This window comes from Lonchura striata, chromosome 4 (assembly GCF_050655825.1).
Source record: "Lonchura striata isolate lonStrDom1 chromosome 4, ASM5065582v1, whole genome shotgun sequence".
Taxonomy (NCBI): Eukaryota; Metazoa; Chordata; class Aves; order Passeriformes; family Estrildidae; genus Lonchura; species Lonchura striata.
Window position 1 is genome coordinate 26095023 of NC_140706.1, and position 26758 is coordinate 26121780.

A 26758-nucleotide genomic window follows, 5' to 3' on the forward strand; every position below is an offset into this window, starting at 1 on the left:
ACAGTAATCAGGATGTAAAACATGTGTCCCCTCGTCTTCATCTATTGTCTGTCCTAATGAAAACAGTCTGACCCGTCTCATCTTCAGCAGCCTTGGAGAGCTTTCACGGGCTGTACTCCCAACATCCAGAACATCTCCAGAAGCAACAGTGGGAACAATTTTTTTCAGGAATTCCATTTTTACATGCCCTCTGTGTTCTCAGCAGTTATGCTCCACTTCACAGAGTGTGGCTCCCACATCAACTTCCTTGAGCATAGAGGTGGACTTCTTCTGGTGATGTCATGTTAAACCTGGGTGGTGCCAACAGCAGCGTCAGCTGCCAGCCAGCTGCTCCAAGGCAGATTCTAAAGACATTTAACTGTGCGGGCTGATAAGAAAACCAAACACCACCAAGCCTATATATTAACCAATGCATGCCCAACTCCGCACGCCAAGGAGACATCATTTAGCACTGCAAAAGTTTTAAGCCCTAAGAAAATTTGCAACACATTTGCAAACACACATCTGACAGAGTTCAATAGCTCTTCATTTTCATGAAGTGCACAGAGAGGAGCAGTCCTCTGTATTTGAAAGATAACACCATTCAGAAAGTTCCAGGCACTTTGTTTTTAAAGCTGGTGTATAACATCACCATTCAATTCTCACATAGTTTTAGCCCCTGACTAGAAAAATACGAACTTTTATAATATTTATATTCTGTTTTGCAGAGACTCTGGTCCTATTTTTACCACTTAAAATATTTGCACCACCTTCCAGAAAACTACAAGTACAGAAATAACCTGTCTCTTGTCCAAACATCCACTTTATCCCTAGGGCTACTTCTCCATACATGCTTGGTTTAGCTGAATTTTTTTTGGTTTTATTTCTGGAAGTTTAAATGTTGTTTTATATTTAGCTTAAAGAAGCCAGAAAGATGACTTGCATTTGGAGCAGAAAGCTCAAGGATAAAACAAATAAATTATCATAGAAGAAGAATGCTCCTTAAGGCTTTCTCCAATTGGGAATACATATCATTGTTCGATTTAAAGTATTCTTTTATTTTCTACAATTAGAGTGGAGATAAACAGACACTGTACTAGGCAATATATTCCTACCTCATTTACCACTGAAGACTGTACACATTGCTCAGAGGAAATACACTAAATATTTGCTCCAAATATCTCAGTGGCAGCCTGCATGATTCTGTTATTTTTATGAAGGTAGCACGGTGTCCAAGAAATTGCTGAATGCATACAACACAATTACCTGAACTACACATGAAGCATAGCACACTTCTGCACATTCCTCAAAAGAAGGTATTTAATCTGAAATTCACTACTGCTTAGCTCTTAAAAAGAAAAAAACAGTCTATGAAAGGTATGCAGCCTAACATGTTTTAGGTCTCAGAGTTTCAGTTACATGCTGACAAGGGGCTGCTCAACTGGATTAAGTTGTCAGTCTTACTTAACTGCCACATACGTTGTTCAGAATACCACAACTTGAAAAAGTTGGTACAAGTTCATTAAAGCTGCCACCTAAGATATTTTTTCAAGTTCTTTATAGATTGAAAATGTCTTTTCTATTCAATTCTGCATTAAAATCCCCAGATACCCGGGTTAGTCCAAGTTCCCCTTGTAAATGAATACAAACATCTACATAATTTTTTCCTTATAAATGAATACAAAATTCTGACCTTATCATAGGGACATATTGAAAGAAAACCACTTCCTGCAGGGAGATCAAGCAAAAAAGTCTCCCTAAAATGATCTCGTTCACAGTATTTTATCCACAATAAAAAAAAAAAAACCCAAAAAAAAAAAAACCCCCAAAAAAAAAAAAACCCACAGAGATGTGGGTTTATGCATTTTCAGAACAATAATAAAGACACCACAAAGACAATTTGTGATTACAATAGATCATGAGTCATTACAAGCTCAAGCCATCATTTATTCCTAATAGCATTATTTTCTATAGAATTCCTTTTCTTGCCCTTGAAATCTTGCCACAAACCTACTTTGCAGTTCCTAACATTTGGAAGCAAGAGAGAAATTCAGATGCTTTTGTGAGACTGAGAATGCTTCCAACCATCTACCTGTCAAACTGCAGTTTGCAGTGGGGCAACCAGATATCTATTTCATTTTGTACCTATCTTAAACACCCTCTGAAAGGCTCAAATCAGGTATCAAAGTACTATTAACCATGCTATGGAGGTTTTATGATGTGTGTGGACTCAGGGTGGAGTCGACATGTGAAGTTCAAGTACCTAGTGCACCACTTAGTGCACAAGGTGTGACCTTTTACACATGTGGGCACATGTGAGTTAATCACAAATTTAAAAGACAATTAGATATTGAAGCTATATTTTTTGTAAAATTAGAAAACAACAGCCTTTCAAGTAATAGGACGCACAAAACACAAGAAACAAAAACCACCCTCCATACCATAGATCATATTTCAATATTAAACCTGATAAACTAATAAAGTTCATACAAAACAGACATATCAAAAAGCTTTTGACTGATTTTTCCTTCAGCGTGGCTTCTGACTCTTAAGAAAAGAACATCAATAAGTTTTCTACAGAAGATAGCAGGGGATACATATGTGTATATTTATACATGTGTATGGATGGTTCCAGGTTAACTCCAAGATTGCCATACTTCACTACATTCTATGAAAACAGTATTTTATAAAAAATGAGGGCAAGATACCAGGTTTATGTTTTTGCCTTGGTATGTCATTTCACATACACTCCTCCCTCACATTTGTTCTTACCATTTTCTTAAACAGAAAAATGTACAATTGTGGGTTCTATACAACCTAAGCAAGTTTTACAGATTATCTATCAGTGTAAAACATAGCAAAAGTCTTACAGTTGTTATACCTAAGAGCATGTTTAAACAAAAGCAAAACAGGCAATAATAAGACTTATTCAATAAATTTTAACAGAATAAGAATAATAAGAATTTTTAATTCTTATTCTGGAACCTCTAAACAAAAAGATAAAAACAGAAGACTTGCTCTTAAAACTGTTATATGCATTACAGCAGGTTCTTTGATGTCTTTTCACGTGTATTCCAGTTTTGTTACACTGAAAGGATGACTCTGATATTGCACTGAAGTGACTGCTGAAGTCATTGAGGCTTCCCCTGCCACAGTTCTTGATGTTTGTAGCACTAGCTGGCAAGAAAACGTCTGAGTTCTGCACCTCTCACTAACAAGAATCCACATTAGCAGATCTTTGCATCAGCAGGGATTGCAAACAGATCATGAAACATGCAGAAGTGTAATAGTGGGAGACCCAGAGAATGATCGCAGCACAACAGCACTTCTCAGAGCGCTGTCTCCTTGGATTACACCTTTCAGAACACACATAGACAAGCAGTTTGGCAGGGCTGCATAGAAAGCCACATACGTGGGAATTCCATTGAAGCAGGTGAACCTGCTGATGGAGGAACATCACAAAAATGAAAAATACTTGAAAAACAAAACATGGTCAACGAAAGAAAGATCCAGGTGAAAGTAAACTACTCACAAGTGACTTGAATTCACATGTGCAGAGAATTCCCAGAATTACCAATCGTAAAAGACAATTATAAACCAGACAAGATACTGGGAAGTACAATTTTGTGCGCCTAGAGGCCCTACAGCCTACCACAGACAACACATCAATCATTTGACAGGTCTCTTCCCGAGCAAGCGTGCAGTGCGAACCTGCAGCTTTATAACAAGGAATGTTTCTAGAACTACCCCGCTGCGCCAGAGGAACGCCAGCCCAGCCCGACCTGCTGTGGGCGAGGGGCAGAGGTTTCTGTAACACTCACAGTGAGACGGCCCCGCGGCTTTGCCCGCAGCGCCCCCCCGCGCCCTGAGGCCGCACTGCGGCCCCTCCGGCCCCGCGCCGCCGGCCCACGGCCCTCGCGGCGGGCTGGTTTTACCCGGCCGCTGCCGCGCAGGCCGCCCTGGCACAGCAAAGCGCAGAGCCGCGCCCCATTGCACCGGCCTCCGCAGAAGGCGACGAGTTCAGGGGAGCTTGCTTAGCACGCTGGGAACACGTGCAAAGTAACAGCCGTGTGTCCGCCCATCCGCGAGCCGCTCTGCCAGCCACCCTGGCACCGCCTGAGATGGGATTACGGCCCCTCCGCAGCTGCACACCCCACACTCACTGTCAGACGAGGTTTCCCTGCAGGCTCTGGCCCAGGGCTCCCACAGCAGAGCTTCAGATGTCCAGATCCTTAAAATAATTTGATCATGGTGCAATAATTAAATCATAAAATCACAGCTGGAGCTGGTGCCTCAGAGAGGGACCCTGAGCAAAGGAATCCCTGGACGTTTATATCGGCACAGGGATGCCTGGGGCTTCCAGCTGAGTCCTTGGCAGCCGTGTCTCTGAGCCTCCTGTTCCCGGCTGACAACTCACGTTCTCTTGCCTCAGGCTCCTGGCTCCGCAGAGCTCAGCCTGCAGCTGCATACCGAGCCACATGTGAGGAATGTATTCCCCAACAGCCATTGGTACAACCACACTGGCAAAGGACACAGCTGGAGGCTATTCCTGGGCCATCAAAGTGGAAGTTCACACTGCAAACCTTCATTTAAAGGTCTTTTCCAACCTAAACGATTCTATGATCTCCCCTTCAGGTAAACACTGCTATGGGGTGGGCACATCTATTGGCACACAGACCCTGTGCTTTATCCCAGCTTTACAGCAACAGGACAATGTTAACTGGGCAGAACAACATGTTTGGGATACAGATGTGGTCAACTGATGAGGTGATTAAGAAACGGTTTCTTGCAAAATCAGTCTGATGGAAGTGAAAACGTAAGGTTGTTACATCCAATGCCATCACATCAGAAACCGTTTTAATTCCAGTTACAATGTCTTTTATATATTTCTCCAATCAGCTACTTCCACAAAGCTTGCTAACATCTTCACAAACCAATCATTAATTGTTTAACATGATTCTGCCACAATGCATCTTTTTTTATCCAATCATCTAACTCTACAGTAACTTATGCTGTATCTTCTACTTTTTACCAACTCTGTAACAAGTTCTATTACTAGACTTTAAAACTTTCTACTATCTTGCTTAGCATATTTATATGCTTACGTGAGGCATATTTCTACTTGCTTAAAACACATTTCTGCTTAAACTGAAAATCTTTATTCTTACTTTGTGTCTGTTTCACTTTTCTGTCCTAAACTTTCAAGCTTTCTCCAAATTCTTAAGTCAAATATTGTATCCATCTCTATCTCTGAAATTGTATGCTCGAGGCCTTGGGAGCTCTCTGTGCCTGTATTTCCCAGAATGACACACCATGAAAAAAAAACAACAACAAAAAAAAAACAACAAAAAAACCAACAAAAAAAAAAACACAAAACAAAACAAAAAAAACCCAAAAGAAACAAAGCACCAACATTCCCCTGCAAAAACAGCTCAACAGCTCACCAAAACAAGAACCTATAAAGCAAAACTATCCTTCCTGCTGGTGGAACACTGGTACTGGAGGCATCACTAAAGGAGTTTCAACAGGAAAGACTCAGCAGCATAAGAAAGGGTACAAGTTTTGCCTTTTGAAAGAGTGGGTGGGCCAAATGATGCAAAGTGGTCTCTATGTGTTTGCAGGTCTTCAAGATGCATTAATATTCCTTGAGATTAAGGGTGTTAGCTATGCATTTCATACTGAACATAGCATATAAAACATACTGAACACAGCATCAATGTGCACCAAATACACATGAGTGTTTCCACCAACTTCCTCATTTCAGCCTGACAACACTGTTTCATGTGGAAGCAAATCTGCTAAGAAAATAGATTAATTACAGGAAGATCCAAATATTTAGGGGAAAAACCCAAGTACACATGAAGTTTCTTCTTGATCTTAGAAGAGAAGACAAGTTTATAAGACTATATGTAACAGTTTGTCTTATCCCAATGAAAATAATCTACTCTTAAAAAAAAAAAAAAAAAAAAAGATACAAGATACACAAGTGAAAGCAGAATAAAGCAGTAGAGCTACAAATCAAAGAGTCCAGCCTACAGGTATCAATTAACACACCTGCATTAAACTCATGATATGTAGTGGGTACTGGACATCCACGTTATACCTGCTAGGCAAACAGTAGGACACTCATAATTTCACACAAAAGCCTGCATGGGTAGGGAAGACAAACCCTGTCTCTTCCTCTGTATATGCTGCATTTTTTTTTAAATGGCAAGCCTTTTTGCTTTAGAACTACAACTGTCACATAGCTTTGAACAAAGAACATAGCCTAGCAAACATGTATAGAGAGTAAACAGTGTCTCTGTCATATTGTGGAGTCATTTAGCAGTTTGCACTAACCACTTGTGAGGACCTAACATATTTAAACTTGCCATGTCTATTTCAAACTTTAAAAATATATTTAAGAGGTCATCCTTCATATAACTTACACTTAACTTTACATTTAATTCCTAAACTACTTGGCATTATAGTTTTCCTTGGTTCTGTTCAACTACTGTAATTTCACAGAAAAAACCCAACCAGGGACAAATCAAAGTACAATTTTGCAATACACTCTCTCTATATCAGCATAAACTTGTTGCAGCTATTATTTTGCATACAAAATACTTTCCAATTTAGCCATTTAGCCTTTCTATAGTTTTGGCTTACTGCTTTTGTTAATGTAAGAATGTAAATAGTTTCAGTTATTGCCACACTTTTCTTAGACATACCTAGGCATTTCCTGAGAAATGAAAGAAACAAACAACAGTCAATTTCTGGTAAAGTTTTACTTTTCCTTCAATCAGTTATGCTGTATTTATTTGCTTTAAACGAGGCTGGAGATCCTTTTGGGGCAAGCTGTGGGGCTTTTTCTTTGGAAGGTTGCAAATTTCCAGGAATGATTTGAGGGGGAGGTTTCAGAGTTTGGCTTTGATTAGCTAACATTCGAATGAAAAAAAAATAGAAATATCTGTCAAAATATCTCCATCAGCAGTTGAATATAAAACTGTTATATTCACTGACTGAATACTGTATTATTCTCTTTAACAGAAAAGTCCCCAGAATTTTACCATTTGTGTATTACGTTTTAACTGTTCTTATCTTGAGGTCACATGCAAGAACACAATGCTTTCCTGAACTCATTAGGAGTTCCTGAGAAGACCAAGGTATTGTCTACACCACAGCTTCTACAATGCTCAGTCGGGCTTCCTGTTGCTAATCTCTTGCTTGTTCCAAGTACTGATACATTGCACAAGATCTTCCAAACCATGCAGCATAACATGAACCATACCCATTTCCACACAAGTAGAAACAGCAAGAGAAGACATTGTTACGCAATCCCATAACAATACAAGTGGCCAGACCTTTTTTCTTATAAAATAATTGAAGTGAATTATGACAATCTTGATGTTGATATCTCTATATAAAGGACTTTAAAATAAGCAACATTTTAAAACCAAACATTCGTTGCCAGAACAATGGCAACACCACTGTGAAACTGGATCTCTAAGGGACTGAGACCTGAAAACTTTTACAAAAAGCTTTTTAAGTGCTTTACAAAAAACAAGAGTTGCCAACTGTTAATGCATAGACCAGCCAGAACAGACAGTAAGTGATAACCAGAGACCAAGCACATATGTATTTCCAGAATTACTCAAGAACAGTGAGTCAACATGTATTTCTGAAACAAGCATTTGGGCTATTGAGTTGATTATTTCTAGAGTTATTGTCACAGTCTTTCTTAAAGAGTTTCTCTAGCACTACATAAAAGTACACATCTGTAGAAGAATTTCCTCATGCTTGAACGGCCAACTTTTAAAATCATGTTGAAAGCATAAAAGTCAAACAGCAAGGGAATCTATATTCCACTGTTCAAAATAACCATCATGCCAATCCCAAACCTACATACAGCACACTTATCTTGCTTCCCTTACCAAGTCTAATCTAACTGTAGTTTATTGTTTAAAATTTTATACAAAGCAGGCACGTTTAAAAATGCTACTGACTTGGGGGAACTATCATTATCCTTTTTTTTCCACTGTGGCTTTTGTCCTTAGCTTCTATTACTTAAACCATGCTTAGTGAGTTCACAGGATAAGCTCCATTTGCAAGAGCAATGAAAAAACTCTCAATGCCTACATTAAATACAGGTTCTGTCTTGGTTTACACCGCATTCATCCATCCCATCTATTTTAGTTCTTCTCTTCCAAAATTAACCGGGTTCTTGAAACATGGCCACAGAAAGCTTAATCTACACGGCAAAATAGAAAGTAGAAACTAATATTCAACCTACTTGAAAGAAAACCCAACCCACCCGGGTGGATGCATTCACAAGTCCATTCATGTGGGTTGACATGCTCAAGTCTCTACTAATTTAGGCTTGTTATGCAGACCATAATACTAAAACTCTGAAACACTATATATATTGTATGAATAAAACATATGTATCAGTTTGAGTATTTAATAGGTTTCCTTTTGGTGTTGCCTCAGCAAATGAACTGGACTGTGAACAGGACACTCTGGGGTCCTGTCTTAAGGAGGAGATAAAAAATAAGTAACAACAACCAAAACACCACATCCTGCAGAGAATGCTCCCAGTAGAATTCCACATGGACCTGTAGGCAACCTGTAGCCATAAACACTTGCAAAATGTCATTCATGTTTAACACAAAACAAGAAAAGAGGCAGAGAATTTGCACTTTTAGAATTTCTATAAAGGAAAAAGAAAGGATATAGTTTAGGTCTGGTGAGGTTTTGGTTTCAGGGCTTTGAGCACAGGAGAGGAAATTCAAACATTCAGTGTTTGATGTTAGATTAAATCTAATTTCCTATTTGGAAACATACAACATACTTGAATAAAATAGAGGTCCAACTAAGATACTAAATTAAAGTTCGAAAATGTTTCTAGGAAGAAGGGGAGGAAAAAACCCCAAGTTTGAAACCAAACACTTTTTTGATTATTAGCAAATAACTAAACACAGTCACTAAATGCACTGCTACAATAACTAATTGTCCGTGTATCACAGTTGCTAACTAAACAAACACATGAAGATGAAGGAACTAAACAAAAAAATTGTTCAGCCACCCAAGAGAAAACATTAATTTCTACCCTATATGGAACATTTATGTAATTATACACAACCATGCAAGTTTGTTTGCTAAATTATAAAATTGAAGAGTGGTAAACAAGATCACCATAAAAAATAAAATAAAAAATCCAGAAGCAATATACAGCACACTGACTTTGCATCTTCAGAAGGAGAGTGAACAGACTTTGCTTAAAAGACAGCAATCAAGGCAAAGCTACTGTTTCTACACACCAGCTCTGCTGCTCAGGCATTCTGACAGTCACCTGGGGGCAACAGCAAAGCTCAGAAGGCACTTACAGGTATCAACAGTTCTACCCAAGTACCACACCTTAAGGTGGATCTATGGAACAGACAGATTATGAGTTTTAAATTGAAAAGTACAGAACTAAGGCTAAAGAGTGGTGGCATACTTTTTACTCATACATCATCATATTAAAAGGATTATTCTAATTTCTAATGCCACAAGAAACATACACAAGATTAGCATGTATTGTAAAAGATTTATTAAAGTATCCTTATTATGAAAGAGAATTGCTGTATTACCTATCTGAAGGAGAGGTTAAGCTTGTTCCTATTAGAAGCAGGAAGGATAAAAATCATCTGCCTTTGAAGAGGAGAGAGAAGAAACTGAAATTTAAGGACCTGGCTAAACATGATCACCAAGGATGTAAAGAATTCCATTATTTAAAGAAGTGATGCTCCAGTCATCTGATGAGAACAGAAAGACTAAAGAACATCTGAGTGCTTTCTTCACGTGCGACTTTTAATAATAAGACTAGTAATTGTAATAGTGAAACACAGAATTAGTGAAACACTTTTCCAAAAATTTTTACAAACTCGAATTACTTCCTCTTAGAGGAAATGTAAAAGAGGTGTGACAACTGTCATTTTGTCCATGCTAGGATTACCTCTTATCACTCACACAGAAGAGTCAATGAAACGTTAAAATTAAGAATAGGAGCTAAGTACATTTGAAAGGGAGAAAGCTCCTTTCCTCACACAACCCTGTTATTCCTTCTTTAACTCTGCTGCATGTTTTAGGCTGAATCCTTATATTCTTTATGGAGTGGCCCAAATTGAAGAACGGTTCTGCATCAGCAGTGAGGCTTGCTGCACTTCATCATGCATTTCTGAGTCAGAGCACTACTGAGGAGGAACTAACCATAGCAGAAACAAGAACTTCATGACCAGTAGTGCACTGTACATGGAAACTGCCCTGGGCCAAGTCAGGCAAGATGTATAAAGCCCTGGTAAGAAGGGGCACAAGGGAGGGCAACTCAGAATTTCCACAGGAAAGTTCTGTGGCTACACAGGAGATATCAGAAGTAGCTACATCACTTGTGCTTTACCCAAACCTCTGAAGAAAATATAATTTTTCTTATCTTTGACATACTTGTTTTGTTTAAAGACATACAATATTTTTATTAGCTGCTAAACAAGGAATAAGCATTCTCCAGCTCATTAAAGATTTCTGGTTTCCATTCTATTATATATCATAGATTCAAACTGTAATATGGAGTCTTTACTGCAACTTGTACAGTTACTCTACACCTCTAATGTAGAAGTTACTGTTACTTTTAAATTAAACACCTCTCAAAGTGAATTGCTTTCAAGCAAACAGTTGCTGGCTGCACATGGAGAACAGTAGCATCTCCACAACCAATATATAACAGCTGCCTGACCAAAAAAAGCATTAAAATAAGGGTTGAAGATACATATGGATATAGATAGCTGTATATATGTGTGGATATATACATACTAAAAAGGGGTTGTAATTGTGCAATTTTAAGCAGGAGCAAAATTAGTTAGCATACAGAGTTCTCCACAATCTTCCTGCTGATGCATAATAAGACTGCTAAAAGAAATTCACCACAGGTCTAGCCCCTTTGAAGGCCAAATGTATTTCATTTTAGGTGTTAGAAAACACCTATAGGTAGTACCTTGTATATTATGCTCAATATACAAACAGATGACATTTTTTAAAATGTGGTCAAAAGAAAAAAATCACACTAAAATTTATTGTTTATTATCAAGACACATAGATGTTCTTCAGAAAATAAGTTTAAAAAAATGTGCTACAAAATGTTGAAAACAGAAAACTTATGAATGTTGAATACCACCTAAAAAGGAAACCAAACAAACAGAAACAAAGCACAAAGTCCACAGAATCCTAGGGAAAGTAAGTCCTACCAGACAGGTTCAACAGTTTTTTTCCCCACTCGTCTGACAGACACTTTCCCATTTCACAGATTAAACAGCTCTTCTGTGTCCCTGTTAGCATTTCTATCTTCTGGGGTTTCTTTGGTAGATGTGCCTCAGATGCTCCACATTATTTGAACAACACAAGGCATAGAGTGTGAGGATTCTGCAAGTCATCTGTCATTACAATTAGGTATGGTCCACAAAGCTCTTCAGCAGAAACATACCTCTCTAGTCAGGCATCAGAGTGAGAACAAATGTTCAAATGAAGCAGGAGACAAGGGGGAAAGCCCACAAAAAGCCTTATTAAACATCAGTGAGGCCCACTGAGCTATATCTTAATAGAAACTTTGTGATAAAAAAAGAACTTAAATTTTCTTTTATTTTTCCAATATCCACTTTAGAATTTATATTGACAGAACTAATGAAACTGCTGAGCAGAGTACCAAGTGAGTAACAAGTATTTAATCCTAAATGATTATTTAAAAAGAAGAAAAAAGGAATAAGAATTTTTTTTTTTAATAAAATACATTTAAAAAAACACTACACTTTTCTCCTCATGATGATCCTTTATTAATTATGCCGGAAAATAAATTAACCAAACATAGGTGCTACACTTGCAAAAATGCTTGTCAAGTATTAACAGGCACATAGTTACATTGTATGCTGCTCAAGAATTGCTTTTACAGAAATAGTTCCTCTGCATAACTGGAGCTCCAGACAATTTTGCAGAGAAGTGATGTGAGCTTTCCAAGACCTGACTGGACAAAGCCCTGAGCTACAAGGCTGATCAGGAAACTGATTCCTGGGAGTAAATTAGAAGAAGAATGGCAACAGGTACACTTTTCTATCCATATTATTTTTCCTTATCACTCATATTTTTAAAGGAATGCACTTGCATCTGCATTCTCCTACAGGAAAATAGACCCTGAAAGACCACTTCTAACTAAAGTGAAAAACAAAATGAAGCCCAGACACAACACATTTACTGCCTATACAAAACACAGTAGGCTTTTAATATAGAAGACAATAGATACAAAATCTGTGGCCCCAGTGCTAAGAATATTTGTTTTAAACATGATTTGCTAAAAACCTGATTGCTTTTTAAACATCTCACAGCAAGTATAAAAAGCACAATAATTACTGAAAAGTATTCCAGAAACTAGATCAGTGCTGGACAGTCTTGTTCCCAATAAAGAAACTTCAACATTTGAAATTTGTAGGTGGAGCACATTTTCTATATAAACATAAAGAAATGTAGAAACATACATAAGCACTAAAACCTTTTAAAATTATATAAAACTAAAGTTGTCCTAAGCAGGATAAGCATGGACAGAAGAAAAACTTATAGTAAAAAATTATACTAATGTTCTCAAACCCTCTGCCTCCATTTTTCTACTTCATTTAAAAGACTGATTTGGAGTGACTACTCTAATGTTCAAAGATGTACTTGCCTTCCTTGAACAATAACAAGATATGGTCTTTAAACTTCTGCAGCAACAAATTTATTATACTTCGAGAGAAAGAACACATCAGTACAGAAATAATTAAGGTATAAAATTCTAACAAAGGACAGTTAAGCAGGTCAGCATGTTATATTACTGGAAATATAAAACAGTAACAGAAGCACACATGGGTTCATGATATAATGGAGATGTTCCAAAAGCAGATCTTCTTATGAATCCAAATTCTATTTCTTTGTATACATCTCCTTCACAGAAAATATAAAACAATATAAAATGAAGTGAGAGCTATGAGGAAATACTACATAACATATAATATTCTAATTATTAATGACAATTAGTTAATAATAAAACATAGTCTATTACATTCTACAAAGTACTATAGAATATATAAATAATAAAATTGTCTTGAATATGAAAGTCCACATAGCAAACAGCATATCAACAACAGCACTTCAATATTTTCATCCTGTCACACCAATGTACCCTCTGCTCTCAAAAGCCAAAAGAAAGCATGGTCTATCAGTTTAACTACTTAACTATAGAAAAGCAGTATGTTATATTATTTTTTAAGAAGTTTAGATGTTGTTCGGATCTATCAATACTCATTTCAGCTCTGAAGTGCTTTAATGACAATAGCTGCCCTGTACTTGACATCAGTGCCTATCTATTTCCTGCTGGTAAAATCCTACATGCAAAGCAGCAAAGGAAAGAGCATCTGTGTATGTCACTGACTTAGGAATGAGAACTCTGCCTAAGGAACTGGAGGTGGCTTCCAGCCCAAAGCGCCCCACGAGTCCGTGCCGGCCCTCGCCACTGGGCTGCAGTACCGGCTTCGCCCACACGGGGGCAGAGCGCAGGCGCCCGCCCGCACCTCCCAAAGGCGGGACGGCTCCGCTCCCACCGACTCCGATTCCCACGAGCACTGGCGCCCGTGAAACGACTGTCGAACATGCAGAAATCGCACGAAAGAAATACTAAATGTACAATTCGATAAGTATTAAGAGCACAGATACCACATCTGGCTTCGGAGGTCCCCAGGACGCAGATGACAGGGAGGGTATTTGCCCTGTCCCTGCCCTCTTCCTTAGACGTTCACTTTTGGCCGTGATCAGTTACTACACTGTATTAAAACACATGTTCTTGTTGGATTTAACACAGTACAGACAGTCTTCTAGTCAGACAACTGAGATCCGAAGTAACAGCTCAAGGTGTGTTAACAGCACAATATAGACAAGCAAAACAGAAAGCGATAGATGAAAATCTGTTTATGACACTACTGTGAGAAAGACCTTACCACTTAGAAGCCATTGTTAACCACTGATGAGAGCTATCACACTTAGGATGGATCCATCAAGACATTTTCCCCGCCAGTCCAACGTTGTGCTTTGAGATGTAAGAGCAGACAAGATGTAAACAGCTTCGAGTTGGCTGGTATATAGCCAAAAATTGGAGAAAGATCTCCAAACACAGTACAGACAAATGAAATACAGAACTCTGAAAAAGAAACAAGAAAAAAAAAAATCAAACCTTAGACATTTAACAGAGATGTGAACAATTTCCCAATGCTTTAGAATTCTAAATTTATCATTGAAAACTTAAAAACTATAAAAATGTATTTGTTACATTTGCCTTCAAAATTGCTGTTCTGGTCAGAAGCTAATTATTCTTAATTATTTTTTCCCTATGAAAGAGAAAAATTAAAACTGACACCAAAATTACATCTGGTTTCCCACACTCAGCATATTCTGCATGCATCCATTCCTTATTAAAGGTTTTAATTGCACTTTAGTTACAAATATATTTTTATTAATTATATCTAGCCACTCTAAAATGCAAGTAATTCTGAATAAAATTTTTCATCTTATTCCTTTTATTAATTTCTTTTCTGATTTTTTGGGGTTTTTTTTATCTGCTCAGTTAGCAGGAGGATGTGGTCAGAAAAAGAAACAATACTTCAGAGCTGGGTCTTGAGAAGTTCTGCAGATTCCTTCACAATAGAAGTTTGTATGCAGCAGACATACTTGCCACAACTTGCCTAAGCAGCAGATTCTTTTTTACTTCTATAGTGCCAAACTACAGTACAAGAAAACACTTTAATATTTTTAATTTTACCCTGAAGGCAGATCAAGCACTTTCAATTGCTTTTAACAACTCAAGTCTCATCATGCAGTAGCAGTCCACCACTCCAGAACATCTAGTTTATAGGAGGAAGTTTTTTTTCTTCTTTTAAAAATTCATAGCTTGAAAAATTCCAGATATTTTAAAATTCCATAGCTTGGAAATTTTCCAGGAAATATTTGTAGAAAGCCCTGCATATCCAACATGATTTTCAGTGCTCTGATGCAGCACAAATGTAGTAAGTTTCCTTTAAGGATGTGTGAACTATTCAAACATCATCAATTCTTTTATGTACAACTTGTTCTACTTCTTAATTAGTGTTTCCAAAAATACAAAAGAGAGACCCATATAAGTGCAATCTAAAAGTAAAAAGCCACATCCTGAAGATTTTAAGATGTAACAGAGAGCTTAAAAGTGGGACTGTGAGACAAGAAAGAAAATTAGATAAACTCTTGCAAACAGGAAGTAACCTGATATTTATATATATAAATTAGGAATGCATTATGTAATTCCTTGGAAAAGACAGTCATATGTTTCAAAGACTTGACCAGTTACAAAGGAAAGCATTTCGCAACAAAATACTGAATTTTACCTGTAAAATTTTGCAACACCTTAATAAAAATCTGAACTGTTTTCCATAGTCTGTGCATTTGACAATGCAGTGCAACAAATACACATCACTTTTACCTCTTCAGACAACTAGAATAAGTTAGCATTGTTTTCTGCACAGCAGAAATGCATTACCTTTCATCCTACAAATATCAACAAGCTGTACTATTCCATTTTTTTCCTCTTCTTTTTGCTCCCTTTTTTAAATTAAAGGTAAGCAACAGTTTATTTCAGTTTATGCAAAACCTTACATTCACCCCAGTTTGAAAGAGAGTGAGTCAGCTGTCCTTTAACTCCTCCCCTAATACAATCACTGGGAACAGCACTTCAACACAATCAAACCTATGCATTATTACCCTCCAGAAAATTGACAGAATACCCAGACAGAAACCACCCTGGCATATACATTTCAGTTCACTACCTCAAGCAAAACATACGTTCACAGGTACATCATCCATTCCGATTAGAGGCTTCCCTGCTTGCAGCCTTCAGAGCAGACACACGCAAACACATCTTCCTTCTTTACCACACCAGATTCAATCTCCCTCTCCCACCACAACACCCAACAACAGCCCAGCTGCTTGGCACAGGAAACACAGTTAAGCTGAAAACTGACTTGACTGTCCAAGCTTTAGGAAGGCACTGTCAGGTCACCTAGCAGACAGTTTGGAAAGAGACCAGAGGATGGGAAGTCCATGAAAACCCATGCAATGTACTCAAGTTTTTTTGGTGCACACTGCGCTATAATGAATTTCATATTGTAGCTGCTGCCCAGAACTTCAAGAACAACTACAGCTGGATTTGAATACAACCTAGGGTATTCTACAGAATCAATCTGATCAGATTAACTCAGACTACAGGAAAAATAAAGTATCAGAAAAGGCAGCAAAAAGGTCAAATTCTCCAAAAGATGCCAGTGAAGCCTACAGTAGCTACAGCACATTGCTGGTTCATTTAGCTTCATTCCTAATGGCAGCTGACAAGTTAAAATATAACTATACTATATCAGATTTGAAGTCAAAGGTATCACACAGGTGTAGTTTTAGTGTTTGGGGTTCGCTCCTATGGAAGATTTATAAAAAGTTAAGACGCAGAACATGAAAAAAAGAAACATAATAAAGTTGAAAATACAAAAGATTTGCTATCATAAGGTTCAAAAAATAGTACAAAGAAAACTGATGCTACCTCTAAGTTTTCATATCTAAAAGAATTCAGAACTCCTCTAACAACCTGAATTGGAAAATGCAACTAAAAATTCAGTCAACTTCAAATCTGATCAAGTAACAGCACATGTAACTTCTAATTTACATGAACTTTTTCTTTGGAAGGAGAGGAGTTCACAGAGCATTATTTTCAGGCTGTTGTATTATATTTACAGAGTAGCTGCTATAATGTTGACTACTATGCAAAATGGAACTCGACTTTAACTTCTGAGCAGCAATTAACATGCTCCAATTCAGCACACATTGCTAAGTGTAGGAGAGGTAGTATAGCAGATCACTTCCAAAACCTTCAGGGATGGGGATTAATACAAATGTTGCTGGAAATCCAAGTATCAGCAACTTCATTTAAGAAGATACACACAATACACTAAATTAGAGCCTTCTTCCCAATTACTGGCCCAAAAGATTTAATAAGATGATACTTCAAAAGAAAGAAAAAAAGAAATATTAATAGTTTTAGCCATCTGCTAGAAGTGGTGTTTCCACACGACAAACTCTAAACAGGCTTCAATAAACTATTTGCTTTTACACAGGTAGAATAAAGGCAGAGATGAACTATATCAGTTTTTATGACATCATTTGAAAAATTACAAGAAGCTTGAAGTTTAGGGGCAAACATTTACCCAATGGTACTATGGTCACCCAAATCTGTGCCTGACCTATAACTTCAGCACTTTCTAGAGCTAAGTAACCTGCTGTCACAAGCACTCCTAAGATAACACACCACCCCTGGTGAGCTCTGGTCCTCTTGCCAACTTACACCACCCCTCAAACAGGAGGTAGAAGGAAGAAAACAACATTGCTAACTATAAACTAGATTTATTATACAACATATTGACTATATACAAGACTTCCCTGTTACAGGCCAATTACACATTTTTTTCCACTACAGCATGGGAAAATGATACCAGAAGGTTGAAAGATTTCCAGTGCCTGACCAGCTCCCTTGTTGTCCCAACCTTTTCCTCTGCAACTAGACTATACTGAGCTTATGGCTTGCTGTCCTTCCAAGTATAATATTGGTGACTAACATCAGAAACAGAGAAAAGAATAGCTTGAGAGCACCTGAATATTACAGAAACCACCTTTAAGCTAATTACCTCAGAAAATTGGATGTCATAAGAATAAAAAGGAGGAATCAAGTTTCCCAGGCTCCTTATTCTCAAATCTACTCAATTTCCTTACAGATGCTTGGCACACTGTGTATCAACAGAAGATTTTTAGTAACAACTTTGTTCTTTTGCTTCCTGTAAAAGCTTTAAGAATATTAATAGTGTATAACAACAATCAGCACTACAAACTAAAAATGGTACATGATAAACTGAGTGTTACAAAATGCTGTCAAGAACACAGTAGTCATGCAATACTCTCCCAATTTCATCAACCATCTCCTTACTGAAAACCAGGTCTTTTTCCACTCCACAATCCACACAACCAGCAAGGCTGGGTGGCTGCTGATCAATTAACTGTGAGGAACCACAAAAGTCGTAAACAGGAGAGACACGGGGTCACTAACTAAAAAAAACAAGCCTTTGGGGGGCTTGGGCAGGGAGAAGTTCATTAAATACAAATATTGCAGCTGGAAGATGTATAGATCATTGGCATGAAATTAATGTAGGTTCAGCTTTTACATAACTGATGTGGAAATGAGAGAACACTTAAAAGGCATGTCAAAATCACCTAAAAGGATTCATGGGACAAGAAGAAAAAAGTGCCTATCTCAGTCATAACAAAATTTTGGAATAGAGTCAACTACCTGCACCTGAGAACTACATGTTTTTTACTTTCTTCTTCCAAGAATTATAAATAGCTCTCCATTTACAAACTGATAAAGTTCAATTGAAAATACTCCCATTTGTAGCAAAGAATTTGCAAGATAAATTTGAGGGCTTGGTACTAAATATGTAATAATTTGACCATGATAAACTTAAAATTAGTTATTTTAATTCTCTTTTCCTTGGTTATCATGACAAGGGGCTAAGTAAGTGAATGCTAAATCATATCCAATGGGCCAGGGCCACAAACCCTGCCTGTTCTTTGACTCTTTACCATAACGTTATATCTTTTGGAGTCTCATTTCAAAGTATTAGGAGTATGCCAAAACTCAGACTGTGTTTTTACCACAGCAGAATGGATATTTCCATCTAGATCTAAGACCTTTTCAGTTTCTCAGATTATTCTCTTTAGAATAATTGTCTTTACTAGTGCCCAAGGAACTCGCTGCCTTCAGAAACCAGTGATGCAGTTATACGTTTCCAAGGTGCTAATGCCTTTTGATTGCTCCTTCTCTTAACAGACTGCTAAGGCTCAAAATGTATTCTCTTTTTAAAAAAGTGACAAAAATTATAAAACACTGACCAGTTCTGTTACTGTATCTATACAAAGAAAACTATGGCAATTTTTCTTAGTTATGATATAACATTAGGAGGAACCAACATGAACTTTACACACAGTCAGTACCAAGGTCTATATGAATTAAATAAATAAATAACACCACCCCACCCACACAAAAAAAAAAACCTCACCGCTTTACTCCCTCGAACAAAGCAGGAAACTGCTTTCTCCACTTCCTCCCCTCAAAGCATCTCCAGCAAAGGTTAAACTAAGGTCCTGTATATAAAACACCTGTAGTTCTTCCAATATGCTGATCAAACAATAAAGAAGTAGAACATCAATAATGTATAATATAGCAAGTATAACATCAGTTAGCAGCTTTCTTAGCTACTCAAGCAGTTGCAGAAAAACATTTCAATTGATATATCCCAATCTAGTGCAATTATATCTGGCCTCTCGAAGTAGAATACAAATACTGCATAGAAAGCAGTAATGCTAACTGCTTCTGAACTACAGTGATCAGAATGGGGACTTTGTTGTACCTGCAGACCATCTCAACTCATTCTTTTTTCTTAAACTGTAGAGTTTATAGAGTCTATATTTACACAGAGTGAGATATGAACTTGCTTTTTCACTTAAAAAAAATCTCAAATGAGGCCAGTCTGCATTCTCCAGCATAGCAATAACAAATACTAAAGTAGCTGAATTATTCTTCTTGTTTCTAGGTACAGAACATTATGAAAGCCCTAGTGATTTCTCTTTCTACTGCATTTTAGGCTTCCCATAATAATCACATAGTAGTTTTCAAACAGCCACCTGCAAAATTCAGAATGCCTTGCATCGCTAACATATGTCAGTTCCTCAACTTGGAACATTTGAGCCACTGGGCTACAGTCACAAAGATTTTATGCCCTTAAACTACCTAAGTTATATAAGAGTTTTATATAGTAGATATGGTTTGATATAAACATGCAATAAAAGCTACTTTCAAATTATGGAGACTAGGACATAACTTGAAAATTGAACTATTTATTCTTAATTTAAAAAGGCAAGACAAGAGAACAGTAACTCACACTATGGCATAACATGGAATACACTATGCAATACCTTCTTTAGATACTCTCTCAGGAGATATAAGGTTGGGTTTCCAGCCAGATCAAATGAGTTGTACACAATTTACCTCAGCACCATAAAAATACAAGTACAATCTGTGCTGATGGTTTGTTTACAGATTTTGAATTACAGACCATAATATCATAGCCTGATCATGACTTACAGGAAGAGAAGCAGTCATAAACACTTTGAAATAAGGTTCATTTTTCCCCTAATACAGCAAAAGCCCAGAACTATACAAAAGCGTTAAAGAAATCTGTAGGTAAAAACTTTCAGTTTCCTGCACCAAAAGCTTCTTCTACTTCTTTTGTACTTCTGTTTACCCAGTTTTTCTGTTCCCACACTTACTATCCACCACTCTCACCATCCCCAGCTATTCACCTATCAATTCTGCAGGTAGGTGCATGTAAATACATATACACACAAACACATGTATCAACTCCATCTGAAAAGAAAGCTCCAATTCCCAGTTTTACATGCAACATCTACCACCAAAGTAATTTCAAATATGGTGGCAGCGGTAGGGTCTAAACTGAAGAAACAAAGGGAATGGGGTAAGATCCCCATGATTTCTGTGTCAAGAAAAAGAGTACCAGATTTGACATATCCAAGTGAAGATGTCCAGGAGACGTACACATGCTGCTACTCCTGCAAAGAATAAGAGCACTAATTTGCAACTCCCTTCTCTTTACGAGCTGATGTGGGGTATCCAGGAGCCCCAAGTCACACCAACAGCCATCATAGGACCAGTGACTACTCATCACCCTATCCCAGGGAATAAACAGGCCAGTCAGCAGTCACAGTGCACTGGGCAGTAATTCTTCAGCTTTTTGAATGACATTGGTTTTGGATGATGTCTACAGAGGTAGAAATATAAGTATTTTTGCTTACAGCAAGTTTTTTAACATAATCAGCATTACTGGCAGATTAGATTAGTTCAATTAAAAATCATGAAAATTCTGTCAATGTCAATATGTCCAGCTGCCACGGGCAGAACCCCAGCAGTTCTTTCTGATTTATCACAAGAGCAGAAGTGTTGATAAGGATTACTCTCATGAAAGACAGATAAAAATTGCTAGGAACACTTCAGCTATCTCCCATGCTAATGCCTTTAAAAAGAATCAGCCTTTTTCCAGGTCTACTCTTAATTCCAAGTCCTCTTTAGGACAGGTATTTACAAAAGAAGATGCTTCTTTATTTTGCAAATCTGGACAACACCAACAGAGAAAGAAAGTCACTCTTTGCAATATCAACTTCAAATGCAAATTCCTGAGGTCTCATTTTATCAGATCATTCCCAAGCCTTATGGTATAGATATTCCTTCACTTTGAAAGAAATTTAATTAATCTCTTTTAACAGTCTCCCACATTGAATTACTAGAGCCTTATCTTCTGGATCAGTACAACAAAACTATCTCTATTTGTAGTTTTTATGCTCTCTCCAGCTCTTATTTCATAAACACATCCAACATTATATTCAGTTACTCTAAACAAACTTAACTGCATGGGTCTGGTAGAACCTACACAATTATTGTCCTTGAGACTACTACAAAAACCAGCAGTGAAAGTTCAACAGCAGGAAGTCTGTGAAACGCTAAGCAAATAGGATTGCATATGGCAAGGCAGGTCTTACCCATAACCTCACAAGGATCTTTTTAGCACACACCACTTTATTTTGTGCTCTTCTCCCTTGCTTACTTGCACACTGCTGGGGCATCTTTGTGCTCCTTGAATACTCTCTGCACAAATATGACTAACATCATGCCCACTGAGACCCAAACTATAGTAGGCCCAAGGACTGTTGCATTTAACCTACAGATTCTCTTCCCCCTTAAGGTAACATACTTGAGCAGTAATATTTTTTTGTTATAAGCTGCAGTTTATGAAGAGAGAGAGAAACCTTGACAGGCCTATGGAAAGAAAACAGGATCCCTAAGGTTTACTAGCAAGATACACCCACCAGAGTATTAAAAAGCCTTTATTGTGTCTCACTGCAACCATCCTTGGAATACTTTATAGAAGTCTGGCCAATGCATGTTAAAATGACTAATTAATATATGAAGGAGGCAATTACAGCATTTTAGTATGATAAGGTGAAGTCTCACCCAAACAAGAGAGAGTCTGGTTTATCTGGTTTAGCAAAATTACAGCATTACTCTCTAGATAAACACACTCAAGGTAAGGGGAAACAAACATTAAAAAGAAAAATTGCTACCTAAGATGAAAAATAATGTTGGCAACTGACACTGCCAAACTGCTTTAACATACAACTGCAAATACTACCCAAGTATCAGTTACTTAGTTTTGAAGTAACCTTCCAACAGCTAGCTGACAAAGTACACAAATCTTATTTTATTATTATGACTATCTCATGTAACTTCACTTAAAAAAAATCTAACAAGAGAGGGGAGGAAAAGGTCCAAGCCAGGAGTCTTCTTCCATTTTCTGGAATACAGGGAATAAGAAGAAAATAGGTCACCACATTAATTCCGAAGTGACCACCTGCACCACTCAAGTGGCACATCAATAGTCCCAAGCTGTCTGCAGCTATTTCAGGCTAGGCCAGCCCCAGCTCTTGAAAAGTAAAGTTCTCTTACACCTGTATGGACCAGCTGCCAAAATAGCAGCTGGAATGACGGAAGAAAGGTCCTTCTATACCAAGCTCTGTGCAAATTCCACGCTGCTCAGCTTTGACTATTGTCACTAACCATGAAAAACAATTCATGTTGCTTCTGGTGACAAGGGCAAGAATGCCCATGTAAAGAACAAACCAAAGTTTATAGCAATGATGTCAGGGCACCAGGTCCTTGCACCAGATCAAATATTTAGACATTTCAGAGAACCTCAAACTCAACTTTAGAAGTTTGATTTTGTTTTTAATACTTGTTCCTCCTATATTTTTGCATGTAAACATAAATCACTAGGAAAAACTAGGGATAAATACAAAAACTCCTCAAAACTGAAGCCATGTCCAGAGCAAACACTGTTGTTCAACTAGCTGAAGGGGATTTTTTTTTTTTTTCCTTTTTGATATCTCCCAGTGATGATATTGGACACTTGCTGTTTGAGACTGTATTCAGTCATTCTTCCTGGGAGGTGTTCATGTCAGAAGGAATTAGGATTATAATAGATTTGGGGGAGGGGAAGGAAGGAAAGGGAGGACAACAGAAGTCTTAGAAGAGACAGAGCTATATGGCAGTACACAGATACTCATACAATTGACTGTCGAGCACTGAGGATAAGCAAGCTAAACACCAGAAATAATTGCGCCTTTAGTTGAATACAGAAAGGCAGAAGCAACCCTAACTGAGTCAGTCTGGCTAGCATCTATTACAGGAGTTCATCAGGATTTAGAGCAAGACCAGACAAGAATAATGCTGAATTCTAAAACCTTCTAACATTGCAACACTTCTCCAGCCCGCTGTGATTCCTGGGAGGATTATTATAGATATAAGAGTCCTGAGGGCCAAAAGTTGTTTGGGTGTGAGCATGCAGAAGCTGCACAAAGCAGCAAACCACAGCCAGGCTGTGTGCAAGGCCAGCTGCCCCCACACTGAGGATAAGCTACATCGCATTTTCTAATGGTAAGGCAGGCCAGTAACCACAGGTACTGGGTCACAAACCCTGAAATATCATCCTCATTTTTCTCACAGTAATTCACATAGCCCACATGTGCATATAGCTCCTTCCTCTGACATTATCTGCACAATACCTATAGCTTCTTTCCAACTAAGGCTTAAATGAAGGCAAAAACTGCTAAAAAAAAATCATGGCACTCTAAGCTACAAGGAGCTGTTTTGTGACATGTTCTGTATTATGCAAGTCCACTGAAGCGAAAAGTTTGCCTTCACATGTCTTAAGAAGTTCAGACAAAAAAAAATTAAACTTATCCTTTGATCCTTTATGCAATAATGAAGTAGTCTTCACCTGGCAAGATGGTGAAAACAAAACCCCCTTAAATACAAAGCTAGATGTAAAATAGGCAACTCCTGCCTCATGCAGAACACACTGTTTTCCAAGCTGTTTTCCTTGATGCATAGCCACTGAAGGGAATTATAATCTTCTTAAGTTCTTAGAAAAAGTAAATACAGACAGCAAGATCTCAACTGTATTAGCAAGAACTTTCAGCATACCAATTAATTTTATCACCCCAAATTAGAAAGACAAGCATTCACAGTGAAATAAACACATGAGTGGAAATAAAACCACTCTTGAGCTGTTGAAGCCTAGCAGGACGACTGCAAAGTGTTAATTCGGTAACATGAAAAATGAACAGTTCTACTTTTTGCCTTAGCCTCTACAACCTAAAACTTCCCCTCTTAAAAGTATTATGGTATTACACAAAAACCAGTTATCGCCATGCTTTGGTTCACTCAAGCCAGTCAAACAGAAATAGAATCAGTTGAATTTTCCAACTTTACCTTAACTAACCTCACATAAGAACTAAACAATTTTTCTTTCGAAATGAAGCTCAGCAACAATTTTCTACAACATCCCAAAGTAACATACCACCACTCTACTCCAAGGAAACCACTTCATGAGAAGTCAGCACAGACTTTAACCAGATCAGTTTTGGAATATAAATAAGGAGTCATTCACAGCAGCAATTTACCCAGGGAAGTCGGCTGTCTACTGGAAACAACCACCATCAAGTACCACTAAGGACCTCTACAAACCACAGATAAAGGAAGCTTTTGACACTGAAAATGTTGTTCTCATCTTTAAATACGTGACTTACTAAACCTGCAACACAATTTTTACGGAGAGGTTTGTTTCCTTCCTGAGATAGTGTCACAAGATAAGAATCAGCGTGGTTTTACAGCACTTGGTGTGTGATCTTCCACAAAGATTCTGAAGTATTTGGCACATATCCTCAGCATGACAGTAACACCACAGAAGCAAAGCAACTGAAACAGCCTACTGAGGAAATGACATCGTGAGGAAATACTTCTTAAGAAACGACAGAAAATTTCAGTCTTTGCTCAACCCTCAATCAGCAAATCACCTTTCTCAAAGTACTCTATATACTCCATGAAGTCTGCAGCATGGAGATACGCAATGCACAAACGAGGAAAGAATTAGTTTTCTGGTTTAGTATATTTCTTTCCTAATGTCCATTTGAGATTTGTAATTCTGAAGGAAGTCCAGGTTATACTCTTGCTGCCTCATGTCCAGATTGTCTTACTATTCCTGAAGATCGTATTAGCAAATTGCTGTTGCAACTCCTCAGTATGAGTGACCACCAAAATATTTTAGATTTGTTGAGTTTTCAGGGAGTTTTTTTTATGTTTTCTTTCTGATCCATGGGATGCTTTAGCTAGATCTACCCTGATCATCACACAGTGATTTCTGGTCAAGACACAGTCTGAACTGCCTACTGAGTAAGAAAAATTATCACATTATCAAAATACTAGAAATATACACATGAAAGTGGTGAGGAGAAAACTAATCAAGCCCCTACAACACTTACAGCCATACAAGCACGCCTGTCTGAGGCTGCAAAAACTGCGGAAGCCAAACTTGGTCCTAAAATCACCTCAGAGCGACTCCACCAGCGAGGCGCAGCACACTGCGCGCACACACGTCTCCTCGTTCGCCGCTCAAGTCTCCCAAGTTTCACCCGCAGGCGGGGGAGCGGGCCAGCTGCGCGGAGGGCGGCACGGGCGGCCGGGGGCGTCGCTGCTCGCCCGCGCCGCCCTCCGCACCAGGCGCCGGGACTCGCTTTCTCCGCCGGAGCCCCCGGGCACCCCCAGGCGGGGCGGGGCCGGGAACAAAGCCCGGCTCCGTGCCACCCTCCCCGTTCCGTCCCGCCATTCCCGGCCGGCCTGGCCCGCTCCCAGCCCCGCCATCCCCTGCGGCGGCGGCTGCCCGGCGGCTGCGCGGCCCCGCTGTCCCGGGGGGCGGCCGGAGCCGGCCGGACGGGTGCGGGCGTGGGGCGGGAGGAGCCCAGCGACGGCCGCCGCTGCACGCTCGGCCCGCGGGGCTGTGCGGGAGCCGCTCCTACCCCGGAGGCTCCGGGGCCGCGGGCTGAGAAGGCTGGGCACGCACGGGTGGGGCCGCGGAGGAAGGGGCGGAAGGAGACAGAGCGCGGGCCGCGGCGGGGATCGGGGGAGGCGCCGTCTCCCCGGGGCAAAAGGTCCGGAGCTCGGGCGGGGCGGCCAGGCGCACGCAGCACCGCCGACCCCTGCCCCGTCTCCGCCCTACTCATGCCCCCGCGGCGACGGCGGGCAGGGCCGCCCGGCCACACGCTGCCCTTCCCACCGTCCCTCCCCTCCCCACCGTAAACAAAGCGGCGAGGACCGGGGCCGAGCCAGTGCCGGGGCCGCACAGCACAACCCGCGGGCTCCCTTCCCGTCGGGGCAAGGCGCCTCCTCTCTCCGATCAGCCACGACCGGATCCCGGCTGCGCCGCCGCCTCACCTCTCCCGCCGGTAGAAGCTGCCGCAGCCCTGGGCGCCGCCGCCTACCTCAGCGCGGCTGCGGTCCCCCCGACACTTCAGAGCGAGCCTGGTGGGACCCAGCGAGCAACGCGCGCCACCGGCATCCCCCGCCGGCTTTATCCCGACGCCGCCTCTCCCCTCCAGCACCCCGACGTCCCGGCGCGGCGCTCCCGCCCCCCCCGCCGCCCCATTGGCACGCGCGGCCCCGCCC

The 26758-nt window shown here is 39.4% G+C and overlaps 2 protein-coding genes across 9 annotated transcripts in view; both read right to left on the bottom strand.

Moving 5' to 3' along the window:
- Window positions 1–14148, bottom strand: part of FRYL (FRY like transcription coactivator) — a 148606-nt gene extending 134458 nt beyond the window's left edge. For 3 of the 8 annotated variants that reach the window (XM_085578601.1, XM_085578592.1, XM_085578591.1), the window contains exon 1: window positions 3–3888. In XM_085578601.1, coding sequence (XP_085434727.1) covers window positions 3–177 — 175 coding nt within the window. In that variant the 5' untranslated portion in view covers window positions 178–3888. Of the gene's footprint in view, window positions 1–2; window positions 3890–14006 lie in introns of those variants that run through there. The other 5 variants (XM_085578596.1, XM_085578595.1, XM_085578594.1 and 2 more) reach the window with 3 other exon arrangements.
- Window positions 14023–26758, bottom strand: part of OCIAD2 (OCIA domain containing 2) — a 55131-nt gene continuing 42395 nt past the window's right edge. Inside the window, exon 6 of the mRNA XM_085578632.1 lies at window positions 14023–14206. Coding sequence (XP_085434758.1) covers window positions 14023–14206 — 184 coding nt within the window. The remainder of the gene's footprint in view (window positions 14207–26758) is intronic.